Source organism: Molossus molossus, unplaced genomic scaffold (genome assembly GCF_014108415.1).
Source record: "Molossus molossus isolate mMolMol1 unplaced genomic scaffold, mMolMol1.p scaffold_m16_p_18, whole genome shotgun sequence".
Taxonomy (NCBI): Eukaryota; Metazoa; Chordata; class Mammalia; order Chiroptera; family Molossidae; genus Molossus; species Molossus molossus.
The window spans coordinates 64,223,980-64,248,974 of NW_023425353.1; the positions used below are offsets into that span (position 1 = coordinate 64,223,980).

The following is a 24,995-nucleotide window of genomic DNA, read 5'->3' on the forward strand; positions in this document are numbered from 1 at the left end:
GACGACAGTGGCATGGACTGGCGAGGAGGGATGTGGGGTGAACCGATGTATACAGATCTGAGGTACAGCCAGGGGGCAGGTGGGAGGACTCCTGAGTTGGGGGGCTCTGGCAGGCAGTGGTGGGGGTAGGGTGGGGAAGGTGACGGCCTCTGTTCTGCTGCACGTGCCTGGCGGCTCCTAGTGGGCAGGGGAGTGCTGTCTGCCCTCAGCCCTGCCCCCAGCAGCCCAGAGACACCTGAGCAGGGCTTGGTGCTCCTGCTGTGCTAGGAGCTGGCTCTGGCTGCTGTGGGGCTTGCAATGACCAGCACCATGGTGCCACCAGTCCCGGTGACTGCTGACCACGATGCTTCCTCCTCAGGTGAAGGAGTGGCTCTGCCTGAACTGCCAGATGCAGAGGGCTCTGGGGATGGACATGACCACGGCGCCTCGCTCCAGGAGCCAGCAGCAGCTGCACTCCCCAGCCACTCAGCCCCTGGGGAAGCCGGAGCAAGAGAGACCACGGGGCCCCGGGGGGCCACAGCCGGGCCCCCGCCAGGCTGAGACAGCCAGGGCCACCTCAGTGCTGGGACCTGCCCAGGCAGCCGCCCCTCCAGAGGTGGGGAAGGTGTCTCCTCAGCCCTCTCACTCCATCAAGCCTTCCACAGCTGAGCCCAGGCCACCTGGAGGAGATACCCTGGCCAAAAGTGCCACCACAGTGCCCTCTGGGCCTGGTGCTGCTGAGCAGACCCAGGAGGGCCTCACTGGGAAGCTCTTCGGTCTTGGTGCATCGCTGCTGACCCAGGCGAGTACCCTCATGTCTGTGCAGCCTGAGGCCGATACCCAGAGCCAGCCTGCTCCCAGCAAGGGGCCACCCAAGATTGTCTTCAGTGATGCCAGCAAGGAGGCTGGCCCAAGACCCCCAGGCTCAGGGCCTGGGCCTGGGCCAGCACCTGGAGCCAAAACTGAGCCTGCAGCTAGAACAGGTCCTGTATCAGGACCTGGAGCCCTGGCAAAAACTGGGGGAACGACCAGTCCAAAGCATGGCAGAGCAGAACACCAGGCAGTGTCCAAGGCTACTGCCAAGCCAAAGACCATGCCGAAGGAAAAGGCCACCTGCCCACTGTGCCAAGCCGAGCTCAATGTGGGCAGCAAGGGCCCAGCCAACTACAACACCTGCACTACCTGCAAGCTCCAGGTGTGCAACCTGTGTGGCTTCAACCCGACGCCCCACCTGGTGGAGGTAAGAGAACGGGCCATGGGCGGCATGGAGAGTGGGAGCCAGGAAGAGCTGCGGAGCCGAGTCCGCAGCAGTCGCGGGGCTGCCCCTGCACTACTAATGTCCCCCCAGGCCTGTCCTTCTACCCAGGGAACTGACTGGCACCGTGGGTGGGTAATGATGTCCACTGCCTCTGACAGGTAGACGAGTGCCCTGAGCTGGCTCAGAGGTAGCCAGGCTCAGGAGGCCCTGACCTGGCCTCCCCATTCCCAGCTATCATGGGCATGACCCTGATGAAAGATGCCAGCGTCCTCCGCTCAGGTAGGAAGAACCTGAGGTCCCACCTGGCCCTTGGCCTGTAACCCTCACAGAGGTTGAGGGCTGTTAGGCAGAGGGCTGTGCTCCATGCCCAGGGGGAGGCAGGAGGTTTTCTCCTAGTGGGGAAGGCCATGTCCCACTGCCCAGGCTCTAGCCCAGCCAGGTGGTATCCGCCCTCCATCCCTTTCTGAAGTTATTGGTGTTGGGGTGTTGATGTTTGCTTGTCAGAGCCACAGCCTTTGGCCCTGTGTTTCCCACTGGGTGGGCCTGGCTCCCCTGGGACTGCTTGTGGGGCATTCAGAGATGCTCTTCTCACCTGTAGGAAAGTTGGAGGGAGTGCCGGGTTTGGGTCTGTCTCTCTGCAGCCCCTGCTCCAGGGGAGGGTGCTGGGCACTGTACAGAGTCGGGGGAAGGGAGCTGGAGGCCCAGTGTTCTCTTGAAGCTGAGAGCCCCACCTGGGAGGCTTCGATGGTGCGAAGGCAGAGCTAGACCAACCCTGGCCCTGGAGCCTGCTTCTGACCCTCCCCTGCCCATTCCACCCTGCGCAGGACCCTCTGGTGGACCCTACCGTGGCTGCCTTGGACATAACTGGCTGTGTCCCCTTCTGTGGCATGCCTTGGGGTCTGTGATTGGCTCAACCTGGCAAGTGGATTTATTCCCTGCTCTCATGTTAGGAGATGGCCAAGCCAAGGCCCCTCCTCCTGCACAGTCAGCCAGCTGAGCCCTTGGAGCTCCTGGGCTAAGCCATGCATGGCCGATGGCAGGCAGGGGAGTGTGGAGTGTAGTCCCCTGCTGGCCGAGGTTGGGACAGTAAAGTAGAACATGGGGTTGCCATGGTCTGTGTGGCACCTGTTCTGACTTTCCTTGGCTCAGGCCTCCTGGGAGCCACCCAGTGCGACGAGGAAGACTGCTCTGGCCGCCATACTTCCAAGATGCAAGGAGAGGCCTTAAGCAAGACAAATGACACTCTCATGTGAAGCCATGTGGCCCTCTAGTTCCTACACTGCCACCTTCCCAAGTCAGTGGCTCACTGGAGGACAGCTAGCTTGGCTGACCAGGGTGGGGAGGGGACACCAGGGGCACCACAAGGCCAGAGGAGCTCCAGTAGAGGGACTGCCAGGCACTCGCTCACTCTCAGTTGGGTGGGGTGCTCCAACGCTGAGGGACTGTGAACCCCACTGGACTGCTGAGCTGGCCCAGCCTGGAGGACCCCGATTCCCAAGAGCCCTGGTCTTCATTTCCTCAGGAAGCAGGTGTGCACAGAGGATGGAAAACTGTCTCTGTCCAGAAGTGGAAACATTCCTGACGGCTCCTTTCAGCAGCCCCGGGCCAGGCCAGGGGAAGTGCTGATTCAGCCAAGCAGGAGTGTCTCAGTCACAGGCTGGCTCTGGATGAGCATCTGGATTCTCATCTAAATCTTGCATTAGCTGCTTGGTTTATGCCTTCCTGGACCCCGGAGCTTCCGCCTCTCTGGCCAACATTGCCCCTGCCCTACCCTTCCATGTCCTGCTGTCCCCATGTCCTGCTCCACTGCTACCTCCTTGGCTAGGATCACCCTTGCCTCCATGGGCCTGATGCATAGTTGCTCAGCATCCTGGTCCTAGCTCCTCCCAACCCTGCACCCTCTGTTTCCCTGCCTCCTGCTCCCGACAGTCAGAGGGTGGCCCAGCTTCTCTCCCCTTTCTCCTCATGGCTCTGCTTGTTACTACTGCTATCCCCAGACCTAAGGCTGCTCCTGGGGAAGGTGTGGGTGGGCAGCCATGATGCCTGCTCCCATGGTTCTCACAACAGAAACCGGAAACCGTGCCACCGTCCACCATCAGAGATGCAAGCTGACACCCTGGGGCCATCCTCAACTTCACTTTTCTCACCAGCATCCACTTCATGGACCGAGCCCTGCTGGCTTTCCCCCCCACTGTCACTGGAACCTGGCCTCTCCTCTTCACCTTCATGGCTGCAGCCTAGTCCAAGCCCTTACCCTCCCTCACCCAGACAATGACCAGTACCTTCTTGCGGCTCCACCTGCCTTGGGTCTTGCAAGGGGCTGGTGTGGAGGGGCTGATGCTTGGTGTGTCTCCCCTCTGCCCTCTCACCAACATTGTTGCTTTTCTTTGCTAAGGCCCTAACCAGACTGTGGGCTGTCTTTGATCTCAACTCAGTGAATAGCCACTTGACATTCAGAGCCATTTGGTGCTTCCCTGTGACCTACTTGGTGTGTTTTTGGTTAGAGGCTCCTGATTTCTCAGCAGGTACCCCAGACATATCCTGCCTTGGGAGTGAGGTGGCAGGGCTAGCAGGTCCTTCTCCAGGTCCAAGGGTTAGGTCTGCCCTGCTGTCCTTCCAGGACCTTGGTCGACCAAGGTGCCATCAGGCTTGAGATAACTGTGTTGTCTGTGCACAGTGTGAGGGAGGGACGGACCAGGGGACCTCACTGCCTGCTCCCCACAGGCCTGTTAGGCCTGCTGTGGCTCCACCTGAGGCCGGAGCCCACTGTCTGGGCTGCCAGGTTGGGAATTATCCTCAACATCTCTGAGCTTCAAAAATCTTCTTGCCTTCTTTCTAGACAGGGAGTGCAGAGCACACAGTGCAAGAGGCAGCAGGGCTAGATCCCTTTCCCACTGAGATTTCCTCTGGAAAAAATAAATAAATAACCCTAGTGCTATTTAGTGAGTCATTTTATAATTAAGAGTTGTTGATTCCAAATTTTTTAAACCTATTTATCTTTTTAAAGGATAATAGTACCCTCTGGCTTAATTTTAATTGGCTTTCAGTTCAAAATAGAGTTTGTGAGGAAGTTCATGGAATTGGAATGCTTACAGTAACACTGCCAGTTTCTTAGATTATCATAATTGCCAAATACCAGCCATGCCCTTGAGAAGTTTGGCCTCCCCGGGCAAAGGGCCTGGCCTCCGTGATATGTAGGGCTGGGCTGGGTTTATTTGGGGTAGGGGTTGCAGCAGGGGTATCAGGCGAGAGGCCAGCGGCTGCCTCAGGCTGCCTCTGGGGGTGGTGATCGCAGGGAGCCATCTCCTCCCCGTGGAATGGGGCGGGAGTCCTCCCTCCTAGGGTTCTGAGAGAGCCAGGTCGACGCCATAGCCCACTACTCCTGCAAGGTCCAACAGTGCCAGCCCTCGAGCCAGGAGGCTGGAACCAGGTGTTCTAAGGGAATCTGTGTGTGGGAAGAAAGAGTCCCCGAGCCCCGGCTATCTGGTGTGAATCAGCCCTGTGACCAGTGCAAGATCCTGGTCTCATGAGGGTCGCCAGGGCCCTGGAGCACAAGGAGCGCAGAGCCTGGCCACAGAGGCACATGTTGCAGATGTCAGGGATGACTCCTCTATGGGAGGGGGGGGCCCAGAAAAGAGGAGCTTCAGCATGCCTGGGGACAGGAGGGGCAGCAGGGTCACAGAGCAGGAGAGGAACAGTAGCCCCAGAGATGGCCATGCCTGCGGACCAATGTTCGAGTCTTGGGTCCTTTACCTCTAGGCACCCTTTTTTTTGGGAGTCCTCATCCACTGCCCCCTCGTCTGGGGGGTCTGTTGGGCCTGGCGGCCATAGAGGGTCAGTTGTGCTGGTGCCACCATAACCAGACTGACACAGGCTGGCTCCTCCTGCCTCTGCAGGCTCATCAGATGGCAGACAGTGCAGGGAGGAGCGCTCACTTCCAGTGCAGCTCCGCTGGGCTCCCTTGGACATAGTAGCCGGTGGCCCCTGAAGGCAGCAGGTCCCACCTGTGTGTGGGGCGCCCACCAACTGTCTTGGACAACTCACTTCCCTTTCCTCACCCTGAGCCCGCCTAGCTCTACCCAATGGTATTGCACCTGCACCTCACCTAGCTCTATGACTGACCTTGCCCAAGCACCCCTGCACCTCTCACCTTCAGGTGCCAACTGCCCTTGGAGGTTTCTACCTTCCCGCCCCCATAAAGGAACTGGGCAGAGGGAAGCCAGGCCGAAGTGGTCCCCAGAGCCTCCTATTGTCCTTTTCCAGGTCCTGGATCATCTGCCTACTTACCAACGGGTCAAGCAGGCAACAGCTCCCCCAGGGCTGGGGCTGGGTGAGGGAGTTCTATGAGAGACAGTGTGTCAGGGAATGAGTGAACAGGAAATGAGTGGGCAGGGGCAAGGCAGGGCCATGTTGGTGGGGGTCACAGATGAGAACAGGGTGCACAAAGAAACTGGGGCCTCAGCAGCTGTGTTCTAGCCCCAGGCACAGAGATTCTGCATGGCCTGCCTCCCACCCCATCCCCATCCCCCAGAAGACTCAGGCCTGGGCCAGGTCTCCCCTGGCTCCACCCCCACTAGCCCCAATGCCCTATACCCTTCTCTCCCTACCCGCAGAGGGCTGGGGAAGGGCCTTCAGCAGCCAGGCCAGGTGTTTATTTTTAGCTCTTACCTCACATGCCTCCTCCTGCCTGCCGCCCCTCTCTTCCTTGCTGCCTGCTATAGCAGAGCCAGGAGCAAGAGGGCCGACTGGGCAGCCCCTCTGCAGCCTGAGCCCTCCATGAGTAACCATGGAAAGGAGCAGAGCCCCGGGGAGCATGTGATCAACAGGGCCATGCTTTGCGGGGGCTCAGGTAAGCAGGTCGCTGCAGGGGCTGGCTCTGAGCCCGTGACGTCACATCTACCTCTTCCATCCAGGCCACCCTCCCAAGGTGCTCTTACTTCATTTGGGCTGTTGATTCAGGGTCGGGGTCTGCAGGCCAGGGGTAGGTGTTAGAGGTTTGCTAAGCCACCAGGGTGAGCCAGGGAAGATGACCTAACCTTGAGAGGCCTAACCTTGTTTGCAGGGACCCAAGGTGGAGTCAGGGTAGTGTTGCCTTGGGTCAGCCCCACTCTGGGCCCAGATCCTAATCCCATCCTGCTGATCCTGGGCTGGGGAAGAGGCTGATGGCTTATTTCCAGAACTTTCTCTTGCCCTCTGCCTACACCCCTCCTACCTGTCCAGGGTCTTTATGCCATATCACAGTTCTCTCTGACATGGGGGCATTTTCATTGTGACCCTAGGTGATGCTGGGGCTTATGGGTGGGATTCTTAGCTAAGACTCTAAGCTTATGTCCGTCTCAGGGATTGTTCTCAGCCTGTCCAGCACTCTCCCAGGCACCTCTAGGAGTGGATCCTGCCAGGCAAAGTAAGCCCAAGGCCCAGCAAGTAGCCAGTACCCATTGCCTCATTGGAGTTGGGTGGTGGCATTGCATAGAGCATCAGATAAAGTCTAAAGGAATCAACAGTGGTGCTTAAGGCTGGACCCTGCAGGAAGCAGGGTGAGTTCATGGAGGACCTCTGGAGTGTCCCCCTCTATAGCTGGACCCCTCTGCCCAGGACCTGGCTGTGGGATTGGGCCTCAGGGCAGAGAAGAGCTCCGATCCAAGGAAATGGTCTCAAGGTCTTGAGTAACGAGCCTGTGGAGCAGGCCTCTCTCTCATACACTGAGGCCCTGCCACCTGCCGGACTGGCTTCTGCTGGAACTCTAGGCAGAGATGTGATTTGTTGCTCTGTGGGCAGGAAGCCAGGACAGAATCACTGATATGGCATTTTCTGTGGGGGGTGTGAGCAGAGGAGATTGCTCATCCCCACCCGGCCCCCAAGTTAGGGTGTCTCCCAGAGCACCTATCCTGGCCCCAGGAGTCTGTCCCCTCCCTGCACAGTCCTTGCTTGGGAAGGATATGGAGAAGGATGGTGCCTGAGGCCTGTGAGCCAGGAGGTGGGGAGGGGCCATGCATCCAGGAGGTGCCCTGTCTGATGCCATTCCTGTCTGCCAGTCTCCCCACTGTTGGGCTCCACAGCAGCCCCCAGGCTCCCCATCTTGTCCAGGCCCTGTGCCTCTCATAGCCTCCCCTCCCCTACAGTCTTTCTTGTCTAGTCAGGGGAAAAGCTCTCGATGGGGTAAGGAAGGGACCCTTCTTTTGGGTTCATCATTTTAACTCTGTGTGTTATTTGTCTGTCATTTAAGAATAGGAAAGTCTGTCATTTGTGGGCAACAAATCTGTCTTTTTCTCTTCGTGCCTTCAGTGTCATGCTTTGGAAGGGTTTCTCCTCCTTAAGTTTACAGAAATGGTCATGGAAGTATTCTTTGAGTACTTCAGTGTCTTCATGATTTCATCAGCTCCCCCCCCACCCCCGTTTCCTTACAGAAAACTGAGTGGCTCTGTCTGAACTGCCAAACTAAGCGACTGCTGGAGGGTAGCCTGGGAGAACCGACCCCCCTACCACTGCCCACCTCACAGCAGCCCCCCTCAGGGGCCCCTCACCGTGTGGCTGGAACAACCCCTCTGAAGCAGAAAGGACCACAGGGGCCGGGCCAGCCATCAGTCCCTCTGCCCGCCAAGGCCAGCCCCCAGGCAAAGCCCCTCAGGGCTTCTGAACCCAGCAGGACCCCGAGCAGTGCCCAGGAAAAGAAGACAGGAGTCCCAGCTAAAGCTGAGCCTGTGCCGAAACCGCCTCCAGAGACTACTGTGCCCCACGGGACTCCTAAAGCAAAAACTGCGGTGCGGAGGACTGAACCCACCACCCCTGTCGTCAAGGCTGTTCCAGAAGCCCCCAAGGGTGGGGAAGCGGAGGTCAGTGCCATTCATTTCACAGGGACCCTAACTGAGGTGAGGTGGCACGGTCTAGGGAAGGGCTTGGTTTCCTGAGGGTGCTGGGATGTAGGCCTGGCTCGGGCTCTTTGGGGCCACAGAGGAGAGCAGGGATGCCTAGATGCATGGTGCGTCTGGAGCCTGTGGTTATAAGCTAGTCCTGTGCCTGGCACCTTGTTGGATGCTTTGCTGGGTTTTGCTTCCATTAGATCTAGTAAAGTTTCTCTTTAAGAACCTACGGCTGCTTGGGTTTGCCATGGAACCTGCAAATTATTTAAGGCCAGAGAAATGGACAGGGTGGTGGGCTCTGACCCCCGGGAGGCGGAAGGACCCTTCCCTAGGGCCCTGGTATTGATGGAGAGGGCTGGGCTCTCTGATGAGCTGTCTGCCGTGGGAAGTCAGTATTTGCTTCTCACCTGCTGCAGGAGCTGGTGGGCAAGCCTTACTCTCAGGACCTGTCTCGGAGCCCACAGAGCCTCAGCGACACAGGCTATTCTTCTGATGGAGTCTCCAGCTCCCAGAGTGAGATCACAGGTGTGGTGCAGCAGGAGGTGGAGCAGCTGGACAGTGCAGGGGTGACAGGGCCACGCCCACCCAGCCCCTCTCAGCTTCACAAGGTGGGCAGTGTGCGGCCCTCCCTGCAGGCCCAGGGCCCAGCCTCCAGTGGCGAGCGGAGCAAGCCACCCAGCAGGAGCAGTGGGGAGGAGCAGAAGCGGCGGCCCCACTCCTTGTCCATCATGCCTGAGGCCTTCGACTCCGATGAGGAGCTGGAGGATATCCTGGAGGAAGAGGAGGACTCTCTGGAGTGGGGGCGCCAGAGGGAGCAGCGGGACACAGCTGAGTCCTCGGACGACTTTGGCAGCCAGCTGAGGCATGACTATGTGGAGGACAGCAGTGAGGGCGGCCTGTCCCCTCTTCCGTCCCAGCCTGCAGCCCGGGCAGCAGAAATGACTGATGAGGAGTTTATGCGGCGACAAATACTGGAGATGAGTGCTGAGGAAGACAATCTGGAAGAGGATGATGTGGCCACCTCCAGGCATGGCCTGGCCAAACATGGCACCCAGAAGGGTGGCCCCAGGCCCAGGCCCGAGCCCAGCCAGGAGCCAGCAGCACTGCCTAAGAGGCGCCTGCCCCACAACGCCACCACGGGCTATGAGGAGCTGCTCTCCGAGGGAGGCCCAGCAGAGGCCATCGACGGCACCGGGGCCCTGCAGGGAGGGCTCCGCCGCTTCAAGACCATTGAGCTCAATAGCACAGGCAGCTATGGCCACGAGCTGGACCTGGGCCAAGGCCCCGACCCTGGCCTGGATCGCGAGCCTGAGCTGGAGATGGAGAGTCTGACAGGCTCGCCTGAGGACCGCTCCCGCGGGGAACACTCCTCCACCTTGCCAGCCTCCACGCCCAGCTACACATCGGGCACCTCTCCCACCTCCCTGTCCTCACTGGAGGAGGACAGCGACAGCAGCCCCAGCCGCCGGCAGCGACTGGAAGAAGCAAAGCAGCAGCGAAAGGCCAGGCACCGCTCCCACGGGCCCCTGCTGCCCACCATCGAGGACTCCTCAGAGGAGGAGGAGCTGCGGGAGGAGGAGGAGCTGCTGCGGGAGCAGGAGAAGATGCGGGAGGTGGAGCAGCAGCGCATCCGCAGCACCGTCCGCAAGACCCGTCGGGACAAGGAGGAGCTGCGGGCCCAGCGGCGGCGTGAGCGCTCCAAGACACCCCCCAGCAACCTGTCACCTATCGAAGACGCCTCCCCCACGGAGGAGCTGCGGCAGGCAGCCGAGATGGAGGAGCTCCACCGCTCTTCTTGCTCGGAGTACTCGCCCTCGCCCTCCCTGGACTCCGAGGCCGAGGCCCTGGATGGCGGCCCCACCCGGCTGTATAAGTCGGGCAGTGAGTACAGCCTGCCTACTTTCATGTCCCTCTACTCGCCAACTGAGACGCCCTTGGGCAGCTCCAGCGCGCCCAGCTCCGGCCGGCCCCTCAAGAGCGCCGAGGAGGCCTACGAGGAGATGATGCGGAAGGCCGAGCTGCTCCAGCAGCAGCAGGGCCAGGCCGCGGGGGCCAGGGGGCCCCATGGAGGCCCCTCTCAGCCCGCGGGCCCCCGGGCCCAGGGTTCCTTTGAATTCCAGGACACCGCAGACCACGACTATGGCAGGGCTGCTCCACCTCCCTCGGAGGGCACGCCTGCCGGCCTGGGAGCAGCTGTGTATGAGGAGATCCTTCAGACATCACAGAGCATTGCCCGCATGCGGCAGGCCTCCTCCCGGGACCTGGCCTTTGCCGAGGACAAGAAGGAGAAGCAGTTTTTGAATGCTGAGAGTGCATACACGGACCCAATGAAGCAAAATGGAGGCCCACTTACCCCTGGTACCAGCCCCACCCAGCTCGCTGCCCCTGTGCCCTTCTCCACCTCCATCTCCTCAGACAGTAGTGGGGGCCGAGTCATTCCTGATGTCCGAGTTACTCAGCATTTTGCAAAGGAACCTCAGGACCCCCTGAAGCTGCACAGCTCTCCTGCCTCCCCCAGCTCTGCCTCCAAGGAGGTCAGCACATCCTTTTCCCAGGGCCCTGGGACCCCAGCGACCACAGCTATGGCTCCTTGTCCAGCGGGCCCGCCTCGAGGCTATGTGACTCCGATGTCCCCAGCAGGCTCTGAGCGCAGCCCTTCACCGTCTTCCATAGCCCACAGCTATGGACAGAGCCCAGCCACTGCAAACTATGGGTCCCAAACTGAGGAGCTGCCCCAGGTCCCCAGTGGCCCTGCTGCCAGTGGACGGGCTGCCAGAGAGAAGCCCCTGCGTGTGAGTGATGGCAAGAGCGGCACGACCCAGCCCTCCCAGGGATATTCCTACTTTGCGGGCTCCAGCTCACCTCTCTCCCCATCATCTCCCTCAGAGAGTCCCACATTCTCCCCTGGCAAACTGGGCCCAAGGGCCACAGTAGAGTTCTCTACACAGACGCCAAGCCCAACCCCTGCCTCGGATATGCCACGGAGCCCTGGTGCCCCCACCCCGTCCTCCATGGTGGCTCAGGGCACACAAACCCCACACCGACCCAGCACGCCGCGCCTAGCCTGGCAGCCGTCCTCGCAGGAGGCCCCCGTCATAGTCATCACACTGGCATCCGATGCCTCCAGCCAGACTAGGATGGTACATGCCAGTGCCTCCACCTCCCCAGTGTGTTCCCCCACTGACACCCAGCCCACCACCCACAGCTACAGCCAGACAACACCTCTGAGTGGGTCTCAGCTGCCCTCGGAGCCTCCTGGGCCACCTGGTTTCCCCCGGGCAGCCAGCGCTGGTATGGATGGGCCCCTGGCACTGTATGGCTGGGGTGCCCTCCCTGCTGAGAACATCTCCCTGTGCCGGATCTCCTCTGTCCCTGGAACGTCCAGGGTTGAGCCAGGTCCTAGGCCCCCTGGCAGTGCCGTAGTAGACCTTCGCACGGCCGTCAAGCCCACGCCCATCATCCTCACTGACCAGGGCATGGACCTGACTTCTCTTGCCGTGGAAGCAAGGAAGTATGGCCTTGCCCTGGATCCAGTCCCAGGACGGCAGTCAACAGCTGTACAGCCTCTGGTCATTAACCTCAACACCCAGGAGCAGACCCATGCCTTCCTCAGCACTGCCACCACCATGAGCATCACCATGGCCTCGTCTGTGCTCGTGGCTCAGCAAAAGCAGCCTGTGGTCTATGGAGACCCCTTTCAGAGCCGGCTTGACTTTGGCCAGGGTGTAGGTAGTCCCGTGTGCCTGGCCCAGGTCAAGCAGATAGAGCAGGCTGTCCAGACAGCCCCGAACCGAGGTGGGCCCCGGGGAAGACCCAGGGAGGCCAAGTTTGCCAGGTATAACCTGCCCAACCAGGTAGCACCTCTGGCCAGAAGAGATGTTTTGATCACCCAGATGGGCACTTCCCAGAGTGTTGGCCTCAAGTCAGGCCCTGTGCCAGAGCCCGGTGCTGACCCCCACCGGGCCACCCCTGGAGAGCTGCGGTCTCACGCTCTGCCAGGTGCCAGGAAGCCACACACAGTGCTGGTGCAGATGGGAGAGGGCACGGCAGGCACTGTGACCACGCTGCTCCCAGAGGAACCAGCGGGTGCCATGGACCTCTCTGGGATGAGGCCCGAGAGCCAGCTGGCCTGCTGTGACGTGGTCTACAGGTTCCCCTTTGGCAGTAGCTGTGCAGGCACTTTCCACCCTGCCCCCAGCGCACCCGAGAAGAGTGTGGCAGATGTTGCCCCACATGGCCAAAGCAGCAGTCTCTTCTACAGTCCTCGGGACCCTGAGCCTCCCGAGCCCCCCACCTACCGGGCACAGGGGGTAATGGGTCTTGGGTCCCATGAGGAGCAGAGGCCCTACCCACAGGGCCTCCCTGGTAGGCTGTACTCCTCCATGTCCGACACCAATTTGGCCGAGGCCAGCTTCAACTACCATGCCCACAGGATGGGGCAGCTCTTCCAGGGCCCTGGACGGGACTCCGCTGTGGACCTCAGCTCGCTAAAGCAATCCTACAGCCTGGGCTTTGCAGACGGACGCTGCCTTGGGCAGGGCTTGCAGTATGGCTCGTTCACGGACCTGCGTCATCCCACAGACCTTCTGACTCAACCACTCCCCATGCGGCGCTACAGCTCAGTGTCAAACATCTACTCAGACCACAGGTATGGCCCTCGGGGAGATGCAGCTGGCTTCCAAGAGGCCAGCCTGGCCCACTACAGTGCCACCACGGCCCGCGAGATCAGCCGCATGTGCGCAGCCCTCAACTCCATGGACCAGTATGGAGGGCGACATGGCAGTGGCGGTGGTGGCCCTGATCTTATGCCGTATCAGCCCCAGCCCGGGCCTGGGCTAAGTACCCCGCAGGGTCTGGGTCCACTCAGACCTGGCCTCCTTGGGAACCCCACCTTCCCGGAGGGCCACCCAAATCCTGGGACCCTGCCCCAGTACAGGCCTTCAGCAACCCAGGAAGCAGCAGTCAGACAGCTGCTGCCATCCACAGCCACTGTGCGTGCAGCTGATGGCATGATCTACTCGACTATCAACACCCCAATTGCTGCAACACTGCCCATCACCACCCAGCCCGGCTCAGTTCTGCGGCCCATGGTGCGTGGCGGCATGTACAGGCCTTATGCATCTGGTGGGGTCACAGCTGTGCCACTCACCAGCCTAACACGCATGCCCATGATTGCCCCCAGGGTGCCTCTTGGGCCCACGGGGCTGTACCGATATCCTGCACCAAGTAGATTCCCTACCGCTTCCAGCATGCCGCCTGCTGAGGGTCCTGTCTATCTGGGGAAACCTGCTGCTGCTAAGGCTCCAGGGGCTGGGGGCCCTCCAAGGCCAGAGCCGTCGGCAGGGACAGCTCGAGAAGAGCCTCTTTCCACAGCCACCCCTGCTGCTGCTAAGGAGTCTGTAGCAGCCCCGGCCCCGGCCCCGGCCCCGGCCCCGGCCCCGGCCCCGGCCCTGGCCCCAGCCGCAGTCCCAGGCCCCCTGGCTGGCCAGAAGCAACCAGTAGATGCTGCTCCTGGAGGCAGTAGTGGGGCGCCCAGCCGGCCAGGGCTCGAGAAGGAGGAAGCATCACAGGAGGAGAGGCAGCGGAAGCAGCAGGAGCAGCTGCTGCAGCTTGAGCGGGAGCGGGTGGAGCTGGAGAAGCTGCGGCAGCTGCGGCTGCAGGAGGAGCTCGAGCGGGAGCGGGTAGAGCTGCAGAGGCACCGGGAGGAAGAGCAGCTGCTGGTGCAGCGGGAGCTGCAGGAGCTGCAGACCATCAAGCACCATGTGCTGCAGCAGCAGCAGGAGGAACGGCAAGCCCAGTTTGCCCTGCAGCGGGAACAGCTGGCACAACAACGTCTGCAGCTGGAGCAGATCCAGCAGCTGCAGCAGCAGCTGCAGCAGCAGCTAGAGGAACAAAAGCAGCGTCAGAAGGCCCCCTTCCCTGTGACCTGTGATGGACCTAGCCGAGGGCCTCCCCCTGCGGCCACTGAGCTGGCTCAGAATGGCCAGTACTGGCCGCCCCTGACCCATGCAGCTTTCATTGCCGTGGCAGGACCTGAGGGGCTGGGGCAGCCTCGGGAGCCTGTGCTGCACCGTGGCCTCCCCAGCTCTGCTTCGGACATGTCACTGCAGACTGAGGAGCAGTGGGAGGCAAGCCGAAGTGGCCTCAAGAAGCGGCACTCAATGCCACGCCTGCGGGACACCTTCGAGGCGGAGTCGGGGCCTGAGCCCTGCATGGTCAGGAGGATTGCAGACAGCAGTGTGCAGACAGATGATGAGAATGGGGAGGGCCGCTACTTCCTCACCCGGCGGCGCCGGGTCCGACGGAGTGCTGACTGCAGCGTGCAGACGGATGATGAGGACAACGCCGAATGGGAGCAGCCAGTGCGCCGCCGCAGATCCCGTCTTTCCCGCCACTCAGACTCCGGCTCAGACAGCAAACATGATGCTACTGCCTCATCATCCACCGCTGCCACCGCTGTGAGGGCCATGAGTAGCGTGGGCATCCAGACCATCAGTGACTGCTCCGTGCAGACGGAGCCTGACCAGCTGCCCAGAGTCTCTCCAGCCATCCACATCACAGCTGCTACTGACCCCAAGGTGGAGATCATCAGGTACATATCTGCGCCAGAGAAGACCGGGCGCGGGGAAAGCCTGGCCTGCCAGACGGAGCCGGATGGGCAGACGCAGGGTGGGGCTGGGCCACAGCTTATAGGGCCAGCTGCCATCAGCCCCTACCTGCCTGGCATCCAGATCGTCACCCCAGGGCCCCTGGGAAGATTCGAAAAAAAGAAGCCGGATCCCCTGGAGATTGGATACCAGGCCCACCTACCCCCGGAGTCCCTTTCACAGCTTGTGAGCCGCCAGCCTCCCAAGTCCCCTCAGGTCCTCTACTCACCAGTCTCACCCCTGTCCCCACACCGGCTCCTGGACGCCTCCTTTGCTTCCAGTGAGAGGCTGAACAAGGCTCATGTGAGTCCCCAGAAGCACTTCGCGGCTGACAGCGCTCTCCGCCAACAGACGCTGCCTCGCCCCATGAAGACCCTGCAGCGGTCCTTGTCTGACCCTAAGCCCCTCAGCCCCACCGCCGAGGAGTCTGCCAAAGAGAGGTTCTCCCTCTACCAGCACCAGGGGGGACTGGGTAGCCAGGTATGGGCACAGGGACTGGTCCAGGGTGGGACAGGGGTCTCTGCCTAGTTGGGGGGGCCTCACAGGGAAGGGCTTCTTCTGGGGTGGGGGTAGAGTCACCTCCAGCTCCAGAGGCCCAGAGGAAGGAGAGGAGGACTGAACCTTCCCTGCTGCACTTGGTGGAGGCTGCAGCCTGGCAAGGACAACCTAGGGCCCTCGCAGCCATCCATTCAGACGCCATTAGAAACATCCACCCCTCGTTAGCACTGCCTCTTCAGGGCCCATGTCTAGTCCACCTCCCCTTTCGGGCCTCCTTAGCCCTCCAGTCTGGGCCCTTTCCACTCGACACTTCTACTGTGGATGTTTCCTGAGAAAATCAGCCACACAGACCTGGGACCGTCCCTGCTCCGAATCCCTGGCCTGGCTTCTGTTGCCCCACATGAAGCCTAAGCCCCTTGGCGCAGCATTGAGGGCCCATCTAGTGGGCTGCAGGGTGCTCTCTGCCCCTATCTGGCCCTCAGTAAATCTGTTTACACACTTGTCTGCTCCCCTAGATAGGGGCTCCCAGAACATAAACTTACCCTTGACTGTGGCTTTAGTTGCCAATGATGTCCTGGGATTGTGAGAGGTGGCCTGCCGTGGGCTGCTGTGCAGGGGAAGAGGGATGGTGAGGGCCTAACGCCAAGGACTTTGAGTGCCAGGCAGAGGAAGGTGGGCCTTTTCGAAGGCCCTTGGAGCCATTGGAGGTGGATTTAGGCAGGTGGGACAAGATGGTACCTTAGAAAGCTCCCTGGGCAGTGTGGGCAGATGGGCTGGAGGCAGAGACTGCGGAGTGGCCCCAGGGAGTGGCTGGAGCCAGACGCATGGTGAGGCTTATTTGCTGTTTTCTGGGTGTGATGCAGAGGAGAGAGGTGGGACTTGAGGTGGGGTTGTGGAGATGATGAGCTTGGGTGGTGGAGAGCCTGGAGTGTACAGGCCAGAGGGGGTAAGGCGGGGTTAGAAGTCTGGACCGGCAGGGAGGCCAGTCAGAGAAGCAGTGGTCTGGCTCCTGGCTGAGGTAGACACAGGTCCCATGGGCTGGCTATATGGGGCCATGGCACAATGAGCACCCATGATGCAGCCAAAACGGCAAGATGGATGACAGAGTGAGGAGTTCAAAAAGTGAAATCTATCCCATGAAAGGCCCACCCTTTGTTCTGAAGTTTTGGGGCACACTATCGTTTATGACACACAGTGAGACTAAGAGGAAGGTTTTTATGTAGTTTCTTGGCAAGCTAAAATGTAAGAAGCCCAATGTCAGTCCCCAGTGTATTTGGGGAATTTGATGGTCCATAAAAGTTCAAAAGCCTGGGGCATTCTGGAGAGACTATGAGCTGGAGACAAAGGAAGGACCCAGGGCAAACCTTCCAGCAATGTGGACTTTCAGGTAATGTGGAACACTGGAGCAGGTGAGGAGGGCCCCATAGAGGGCAGCACTAGGGAGCCTTGAGGAGGAAGCCATGCAGCAGGAGGTGGGGCTGGAGAGGACCTAGAGGGGTATTGGCAGCCCCAGAGAGTGGTGGGCTGATGTCAGGGCTGTGGAGGGAGCTGGGGGCCAGGCTGGAAGCACAGCCCAAAGGGTTTGGCAGAGGGTGGTGCAGGGCAGCTAGAGGAGGAGGTGGGGCAGGTGGCTGAGATGCATGTCACTTTAGAGAGGGGTAGGGCAGGAGGCAGAAAAGGACCCAAAGCCTGTAGCAACTGACAATAGTCAGCACATGCCCTTTCCCATGATCCTCAAGGAAGCCTGGTGGGCCCAGGACCCACTCCACTCCTGTCCATGTCCCTCCACTGCCCTTGATCTGCACCAGCTGCTAGGACCCAAACCCAGAGCCAGACCTACCCTCCTCACCTCAGTGCACTCAGTGGGAAGTAGAGGGGATAAGCCCATTGGACATATGCAGGGATTCTTGGAGCCACCATGCACAATGTTCTCAGAGCCAGGCCAGTACTAGAGACCAGCACAGAGGGGCATTTGCTCCTTCCCTACCCTCCTATGGCCCAGAGCACTGGGAAGGAGAAGGCTTGTAAAATGATCAGAGGCAGTGGGTGGGCCAGGCAGGCCTTGAGGCTGCCTGGTAAATCAGGGCACCGACAGTATGGAACCCAGCCCCTACCCCAGCCAAAGCCAGGGCTCTTCTACCCTGTGCCCCGCCAAGCCACCCACACCTTGGGTCTCAGTGCTGCCCGCCCTTCCCTCTGTCTCAGGTGTCGGCGCTGCCACCCAACGGCCTGGTCCGCAAGGTGAAGCGGACACTGCCCAGCCCTCCTCCAGAGGAGGCTCATCTGCCCCTGGCTGGCCAGGCCCCCCCACAGCTGTATGCGGCCAGCCTGCTGCAGCGTGGGCTGGCGGGGCCCACCGCTGTCCCTGCCACCAAGGCCAGTCTGCTCCGGGAGCTGGACCGGGACCTGCGGCTGGTGGAACATGAGTCCACCAAGCTGCGCAAGAAGCAGGCAGAGCTGGACGAGGAGGAGAAGGAGATTGATGCCAAGCTCAAGTACCTGGAGCTGGGCATCACACAGCGCAAAGAGTCTTTGGCCAAAGACCGGGGTGGCCGCGACTACCCACCCTTGCGTGGTCTCGGTGAGCATCGTGACTACCTATCGGACAGTGAGCTCAACCAGCTGCGGCTCCAGGGCTGTGCCACTCCTGGCCAGTATGCAGATTTCACTGCCACTGCCGCTGCTCCCGCCACCCCTGCGGGCCCCACTGCCTTCCAGCAGCCCCGGTTCACACCTCCGGCCCCGCAGTACCCTGCAGGCAGTGGTGGGCCAGCTCCAAATGGATTCCCAGCCCACCAAGCACCCACCTACCCTGGCCCCGGCACGTACCCAGCACCTGCCTTTCCTCCTGGCACCAGTTACCCTGCTGAGCCTGGTCTGCCAAGCCAGCAGGCTTTCCGTCCCACAGGCCATTATGCAGCCCAAACACCCATGCCAACTACACAGAGCACCCTTTTCCCGGTCCCAGCTGACAGCCGCACCCCCCACCAGAAGCCACGCCAGACATCACTAGCCGACTTGGAGCAGAAGGTGCCCACCAACTATGAAGTGATCGCCAGCCCCGCCGTGGCCATGTCTTCAGCCCCATCTGAAACCAGCTACAGTGGCTCAGCGGTAAGCAGCAGCTATGAGCAAAGCAAGGCCCCTGAGCTGTCTCGGGCCAGCGACCGCAGCAGCATGAGCCCAGCCCCCACCTTCCCCTCTGACTCACACTACACCAGCTTGGAGCAGAACGTCCCTCGGAACTATGTAATGATTGACGACATCAGTGAGCTGACCAAGGACAGCACCTCCACTGTCCCTGATAGCCAGCGACTGGAGGCCCTGGGGCCGAGCAGCAGTGGACGTCCAGGGAAAGAGCCAGGAGAGCCAGGTGTCCTAGAGGGGTCCACACTGCCCTGCTGCTATGCCCGAGGGGAGGAAGAGTCCGAGGAAGACTCTTATGATCCCCGTGGGAAGAGCGGCCATCACCGGAGCATGGAGAGCGATGGTCGACCAACCAGCACCCAGTACTACGGTGAGAGCGACTACCGCCATGGGGCTCGAGCAGAGAAGTATGGTCCAGGCCCCATGGGGCCCAAGCATCCCTCCAAGAGCCTGGCGCCAGCTGCCATCTCCTCAAAACGCAGCAAGCACCGGAAGCAGGGCATGGAGCAAAAGATCTCCAAGTTCTCGCCTATTGAAGAAGCCAAGGATGTGGAGTCAGACCTGGCCTCCTACCCTTCCCCTGCAGTCAGCAGTGGCCTGGCCTCTCGGGGCAGGAAGTTCCAGGATGAAATCACGTATGGGCTCAAGAAGAACGTGTATGAGCAGCAGAGGTACTATGGGGTGTCCAGCCGGGACCCGGTAGAGGAGGATGACCGCATGTACAGTGGGAGCAGCCGATCCCGGGTGGCAGCTGCGTACAGTGGGGAGAAGTTGTCCAGCCATGACTTCGGTGGCCGGGGCAAGGGATACGAGCGGGAACGGGAAACTGTGGAGCGACTTCAAAAAGCAGGCCCCAAGCCCTCATCCCTGAGCATGGCCCACAGTAGGGCCCGGCCCCCCATGCGGAGCCAGGCCTCTGAAGAGGAGAGCCCTGTCAGCCCCTTGGGACGGCCCCGCCCTGCTGGGGGCACCCTCCCTCCTGGAGACACCTGCCCGCAGTTCTGCTCCAGCCACTCCATGCCCGATGTCCAGGAACATGTCAAGGACAGCTCGCGGGCCCACGCATACAAGCGTGAGGAAGGCTACATCCTGGATGATTCCCACTGCGTGGTTTCCGACAGTGAAGGTAATGGCAGCTGGGGGTGATTTCTGCAGATGCTCGGCACCTGGGGGCCCTCCTGCCCACGGGGTCCTGGGCCCCAAGATGTCCCAGTGGGTCATGACCTGGTGCCTCATGCCGTGGGCTCTGCCTTCTCCGCCCTCTCCCTGGCCCTGGCTGAGGGAGGGTGGGCAGAGGCCTGTGTTATGCTTGTGGCTGTGATGCTCACTGCTGTAGCTTTGCATGGCTTCAGCTAGGCCCCTCCACCCCTGCGGCCAACTCGGGGGCTGATAGTGTTCTATTTTCGGTCTCTGAAGCATATCACCTGGGCCAGGAGGAGACAGACTGGTTCGATAAGCCTCGGGAGGCCCGCTCTGACCGGTTCAGGCACCACGGGGGCCACACAGTCTCCTCCTCCCAGAAGCGAGGCCCTGCCAGGCACAGCTACCATGACTACGAGGAACCCCCGGAAGAGGGCCTGTGGCCACATGATGAGGGTGGCCCGGGCCGCCACACCTCAGCTAAGGAACATCGACACCACAGTGACCATGGGCGGCACTCAGGCCGCCATGCTGGCGAGGAGCCGGGCCGGCGTGCTACCAAACCACACGTTCGGGACCTGGGACGCCATGAGGCTCGGCCTCACCCTCAGCCCAGCCCTGCCCCGGCCATGCAGAAGAAGGGTCAGCCTGGGTACCCCAGCTCCGCTGACTACTCACAGCCATCCCGCGTTCCGTCAGCATACCATCATGCCTCTGACAGCAAGAAGGGCTCCCGGCAGGCCCACTCGGGGCCCACTGCACTGCAGCCAAAGCCAGAACCCCAGCCGCAGCCACAGCCACAGGGCCGACAGGCACCTCCAGGGCCACAGCAGTCACAGCCGCCACCATCCAGGCAGACCCCCTCAGCAACAGCATCGCGCCAGCCGCAGCCACAGCAGCAGCAGCAGCAGCAGCAGCAGCAGCAGCAAGGTCACGGGCTACAGCCCTCCCAGCAGACCCCATCACAGGCTCGGCTGCAGCAGCAGGGCCAGCCAACTGCCCGGGGCCCAGCCCCTGCTGCCAGCCAGCCAGCAGGGAAGCCTCAGCCAGGCCCCACGACAGCCACAGGCCCCCAGCCAGCAGGACTGGTAAGTAGGGCTCCAGTGCATGGATCCTACCCAGAGCAGATGCTGCAGCTGCAGCTTGGACATCCCCTTGGTTCCAGGCTGGGCATGGGCAGTCGACGGGCAGTATGTCAGCTATGGGTTTTGTGTTGCAGCCACGGGCAGAGCAGACAAATGGCTCTAAAGGGGCAGCCAAAGCACCCCAGCAGGGGAGGACTCCTCAGGCTCAGCCACCACCAGGACCTGGACCTGCAGGTGAGCCTACCCTTTGGTGTCCTCGACTGTGACCCGGAGAACCTGGGCTGCTCTCTCCCCATGTGCACCAGTGCCCTTAGCTCCCCTGCACTGCATGCCCGCACTGCTCCCCAGCAGAGAATGAGGCTGGTGATAGAATGAGCGAGGGGGTCGCCAGCACTGGAGCTCACAGCCCAGGCAGCTCTCCGCAGGGAACCTGCAAGGGACTGGTGAGCACAGGGCCAGCGCTGACTCCACCCTCTCCTGCTGTCTCCTCTTTTCTGGCTTCTCATCCTCCTCCACCTTTTTCACCCTTTCTCCTTCTTTACCTTCTTCAACTACCTTTTTTTCTACTTCTTCCCACCTCTTTTCTTCCTGTTTTTTCCTCCTCTTTTTTTAAATTTTGTTTCGTTGTTGTTGTTATTAATTCTCACCCGAGGATATTTTTCCAGTGATTTTTTAGATAGAATAAAGGGGGGGGAACATTGATGTGAAAGAGACATATTGATTAGTTACCTCCCACATGACCCCAGCGGGGGCCAGGGATCGAATCTGCAACCCAGGCACGTGCCCTTGACTGGGACTCGAACCCACAACCTCTCGGTCTGAGGGTCAATGCTCTAACCGCTGAGCCAAACCAGCCAGGGCTCATCTTCCTCTTTTCTTTTTTTTTTAAATCCTCACCAGAGGACATTTTTCGATATTTTGTTCAGATAGAGGGAGAGGGGGAGAGAGAGAGAGAGAGAAACATCAACGTGAAAGCGACACATCGAGTGGTTGCCACCCACACGACCCAACCAGGGCTGGGGACAAACTGCAACCAAGGTACGTGCCCTTAGCGGGAACCGAACCTGGGTCTCTCCGGACCGCAGGCCGACGCTCTAACCGCTGAGCCAAACCGGCCAGGGCTCATCTTCCTCTTTTCATTCCTCCCTCCTCAACCTCCCTCCTCACTGGGCACTTGTGTTCACATACTCTCATGGCTATTCTCCCACTCAGAGCTTAAAGAGCCAGGTCAAGCTTGACTCATGATGGTGTTTTTTTTCCTGTAGGCTTGAAAGCTGCAGCCAGGCCTGGAGGGGCCCAAGGGGCTCCTGCTGGCCAGCCAGGTGCCGATGGGGAGAGTGTATTCTCCAAGATCCTCCCCGGTGGGGCCGCAGAGCAGGCCGGCAAGCTAACAGAAGGTGAGCACTGCCTACGGCCGGGTCCACCAGCGGGCGGCTGCTCCGGGGCCCTGCTCAGCAGAGGCTGGGTCTGGGGATGACTCCAGGCTCGGTCACTCGGGCCCAGGCCAGCCTGTGGTTCTCAGGCCAAGCTTGGCTTCACTATGCCAAACGACCCCTGACTAGGAGGGAGTCTGGTTCAACTTTTTGATGCCTTTCTCCTTTTCTATGTCACAGCCGTCTCTGCTTTTGGCAAAAAATTCTCCTCATTCTGGTGACCATGCCCTGAAGGGTGAGTATGAGCACTTGTACCCAGCCTCCCCTGGGAAAGGCCCAAGTGCTCCTGTGGGTGCTCTGGTCCTGACGGGTCCTCTGGGAGGAGTCGGCTTCAGCGGCAGGTGGTGTGGCCAGAGCTATAGTGTCCTCCCCTATGAGTGTGGGAGGAGGAGGAGGAAAAGGAGGGACCCTGTGCACAGAGGCCCCAACCTGGGGCCAGCTCAGTAGAGGTCCCCAGCAAAGGGAAGCCAGGGCTCCCACCCCCTTGTCTTTCTCCACCATCCCCTGTCCCCCACAGGGCTCTCCCAGTTAAGAGGTGGCATTAGGTGGGGGAGGGGGGCTGGGATACAGTTCCTCCCAACCCTCCTCTGCACATGCTCCCCAGGCTCGTGAAGAGATGAAGGGAGAGGATGTCATTGCTGTGGAAAAATCTCTGGAGTCAGGGGCCTGGGCGCAGCTCTGGACTCTGCGTATAACAGTGAGTCGGGACCAGGGTGTGGTGGGCAGAGGAGGGGGTGAAGGGCCACCCAGTTCCTACAAGTGTGCACCAGGAGGGCCCTGGTGGGCTTCCTATAGCTGTGCAAAGACCCCTGAGCATGTGGTCGATACGCTGCTGGCTTCAGAGGCTGAGCTCGTGACCCACGAGAAAGAAGAACAGAATGACAGGAAAAGGACAGAGAGAAAAGGGAGTCACCGGGACCAGTAGTCTCACTCCCAGGTCAGCCCAAGGACAGAGCAGAAGGACCTCAGGACCGGAGCTCTGGCTGACCTGACTACAGTGGCCAAGGCAGGATGAGATGCCTCCTACTAGAGCCTTCTCTGGCCTTGGGCCTGCCTCTGTGGGGGGTGGGATGGCTCTCAGGGTGCCAGAGAGGACGGCCTGGCTGTTGGTGCTGCTCTGTCCACCAGCACCCCCCCAACCCCCGTCCCTGGACCTGGGCGCTCCTCCTCACTCTTTGCCACTTCTCAGGTTAGGAGCATAGAGGTCGGGGTGCTTCTCATGGCAGGCAGGTGTGGCAGGGCCAGGTCAGCAAGCAAGTCAGAAGGGAGCCCTGTGGCCAGTCCTGCTGGTGGGAAGGGACTGCCTGTCTCTGGAGGAACAGTAGGGACTGGAAGGGTCAGTCTTCCATCCACTTACTCGTTTATTCCATAAATGGTTGTCAAGCCCTAGCTAGGGGCTGGGCCCTGTTCCAGGTGCAGGGGATACAGCAGGGAACAAAACCCTCTGAAGCTGACAGTCCACTGAGTGGGACAGAGAATAAATAAGTTAAAAAATAAAAATTAAATTAAAAAGGTAATTTTTGAAGATGATTAAGTGCTATGACTAAGCCCATGAAGCGGGGTTCTGGGGCAGAAGGGTCGCTGTAGAGAGAGTGGTCAGGGCGAGGTAAGCCTCGAGGAGAGGCTGCTGCGGGGGTGCCAGGTGAGGGAATAGCAGCAACAGAGACTGCTGCTGGACATGACCGGTGGGCTTCAGGGACAGACAGAAGGCCACACGGCCAGAGTCACAGTGCAGGGGAGAGCTGGTAAGGGAGCGGGAGCCAGCCGGGGTGGGCTTTGGGGGCCAAAGTAAAGAGCCCGGAATGTATTCTAATTACAGTAGCCACAGCGCAGCACCCCCAGTGTTCTTCCCGTCTTCACCCCACGACAGCGGGCTCCCTGCCACTTTCCTGCTCAGCCGGATGTCTCCTCGGAGTTGCCCAGGAACACATGTGACATCAGAAGTTGTGCTGAGGGGAGGGGCAGCCCATGGCCAGGTTCAAGGCAGTGCCCACCTTGGGTTTAGGGCTGGGGCTCTATCACTGGGAAGGGAAAGGAACAACAGTCATGGCTTTATTCTGTGTCCTGCCACATGACATGGGGGGGCCACTGAGACCACTCACTTTGTAGTTAAGGAAATAGCCCTTCAGTTCTGACATTAGGCCAATGATGGGCCAAACAGGCAGCACTTCTATGCGTGTCCATGTCCTGCTGCCTTTTACAAGCGAGTTGGGAGAGGCTTGCCATTTGAAACAAAATCTCCTCTCTCTCACTCTTCGGCAGAACAAAAATCAGTTTCTGTTATGTTAAAGAAATGTCCCTTCCTGGCCCACCTGATTCTTCTTTCTTCCCATCTTTCTCTTTGTGACCTCAAAACTGCCCAAGCACCCGTCCCCCCAAGCCTCAGTGGGTGGGGTCCTGAGCCCGAGGAGGAGGAGGCTGTCGGCCTGTGGCAGACGACTGAGAGGCGTGCGGGTGGGAAGCAGCTGTCCACAGCTCTTGACAAAATCCTTCTTTCTCTCCTTCCCTCTTTCCTTCCTGCCTCTGCCCTTTTCGCCTCCAAGCATCTATAATCTGGCGAACGCTTGGCACATGGACTCACCAGGTGGGACGTGGCGGAAGCCTCAGTTGAGGCGGGATGTTTTCTAACAGCAGCTGCCTGGGTGATGCGTCTGCTGGACAAGTGGGACCACTGGCCCGGGGGACCTGTGATTGTCTTTCCAGAGACCCCGCTCTCCTCAGGGTGCCACCTTCCAGGCTTAGCCGGGGTTGGGAGGGAGGAGCCTTCTTTGGAAACCCTGCCGTGCGCAGCCTCGCTGCTCTTCCCACAGCCGCCTTCTGCGGCCTGGCCAGCCAGGCTTCCCTTGCGTTATACGCAGAGTTTGGGCGGACGCTGCCTGTTTTTGACGGACGCTGCCCTTCCTCCACGATGCCAGAAGTTTTTCCACAGCCTTGGAGAGGGGCTTTGA

The 24,995-nt window shown here is 60.3% G+C and overlaps 1 protein-coding gene across 1 annotated transcript; it reads left to right on the forward strand.

Annotated features, from left to right (window-relative positions):
* Positions 1–373: 373 nt before the first annotated feature.
* Positions 374–24,617, forward strand: BSN (bassoon presynaptic cytomatrix protein). Its single transcript, XM_036266233.1, has 10 exons — positions 374–1,219; positions 7,645–8,070; positions 8,514–15,224; positions 17,448–19,515; positions 19,806–20,617; positions 20,749–20,848; positions 21,880–22,011; positions 22,228–22,282; positions 22,652–22,744; positions 24,591–24,617. Exons 1-8 carry the CDS (start codon positions 389–391, stop codon positions 22,266–22,268), a joined length of 11,121 nt encoding a protein of 3,706 aa, XP_036122126.1. The 5' UTR covers positions 374–388; the 3' UTR covers positions 22,269–22,282; positions 22,652–22,744; positions 24,591–24,617.
* Positions 24,618–24,995: the final 378 nt, after the last annotated feature.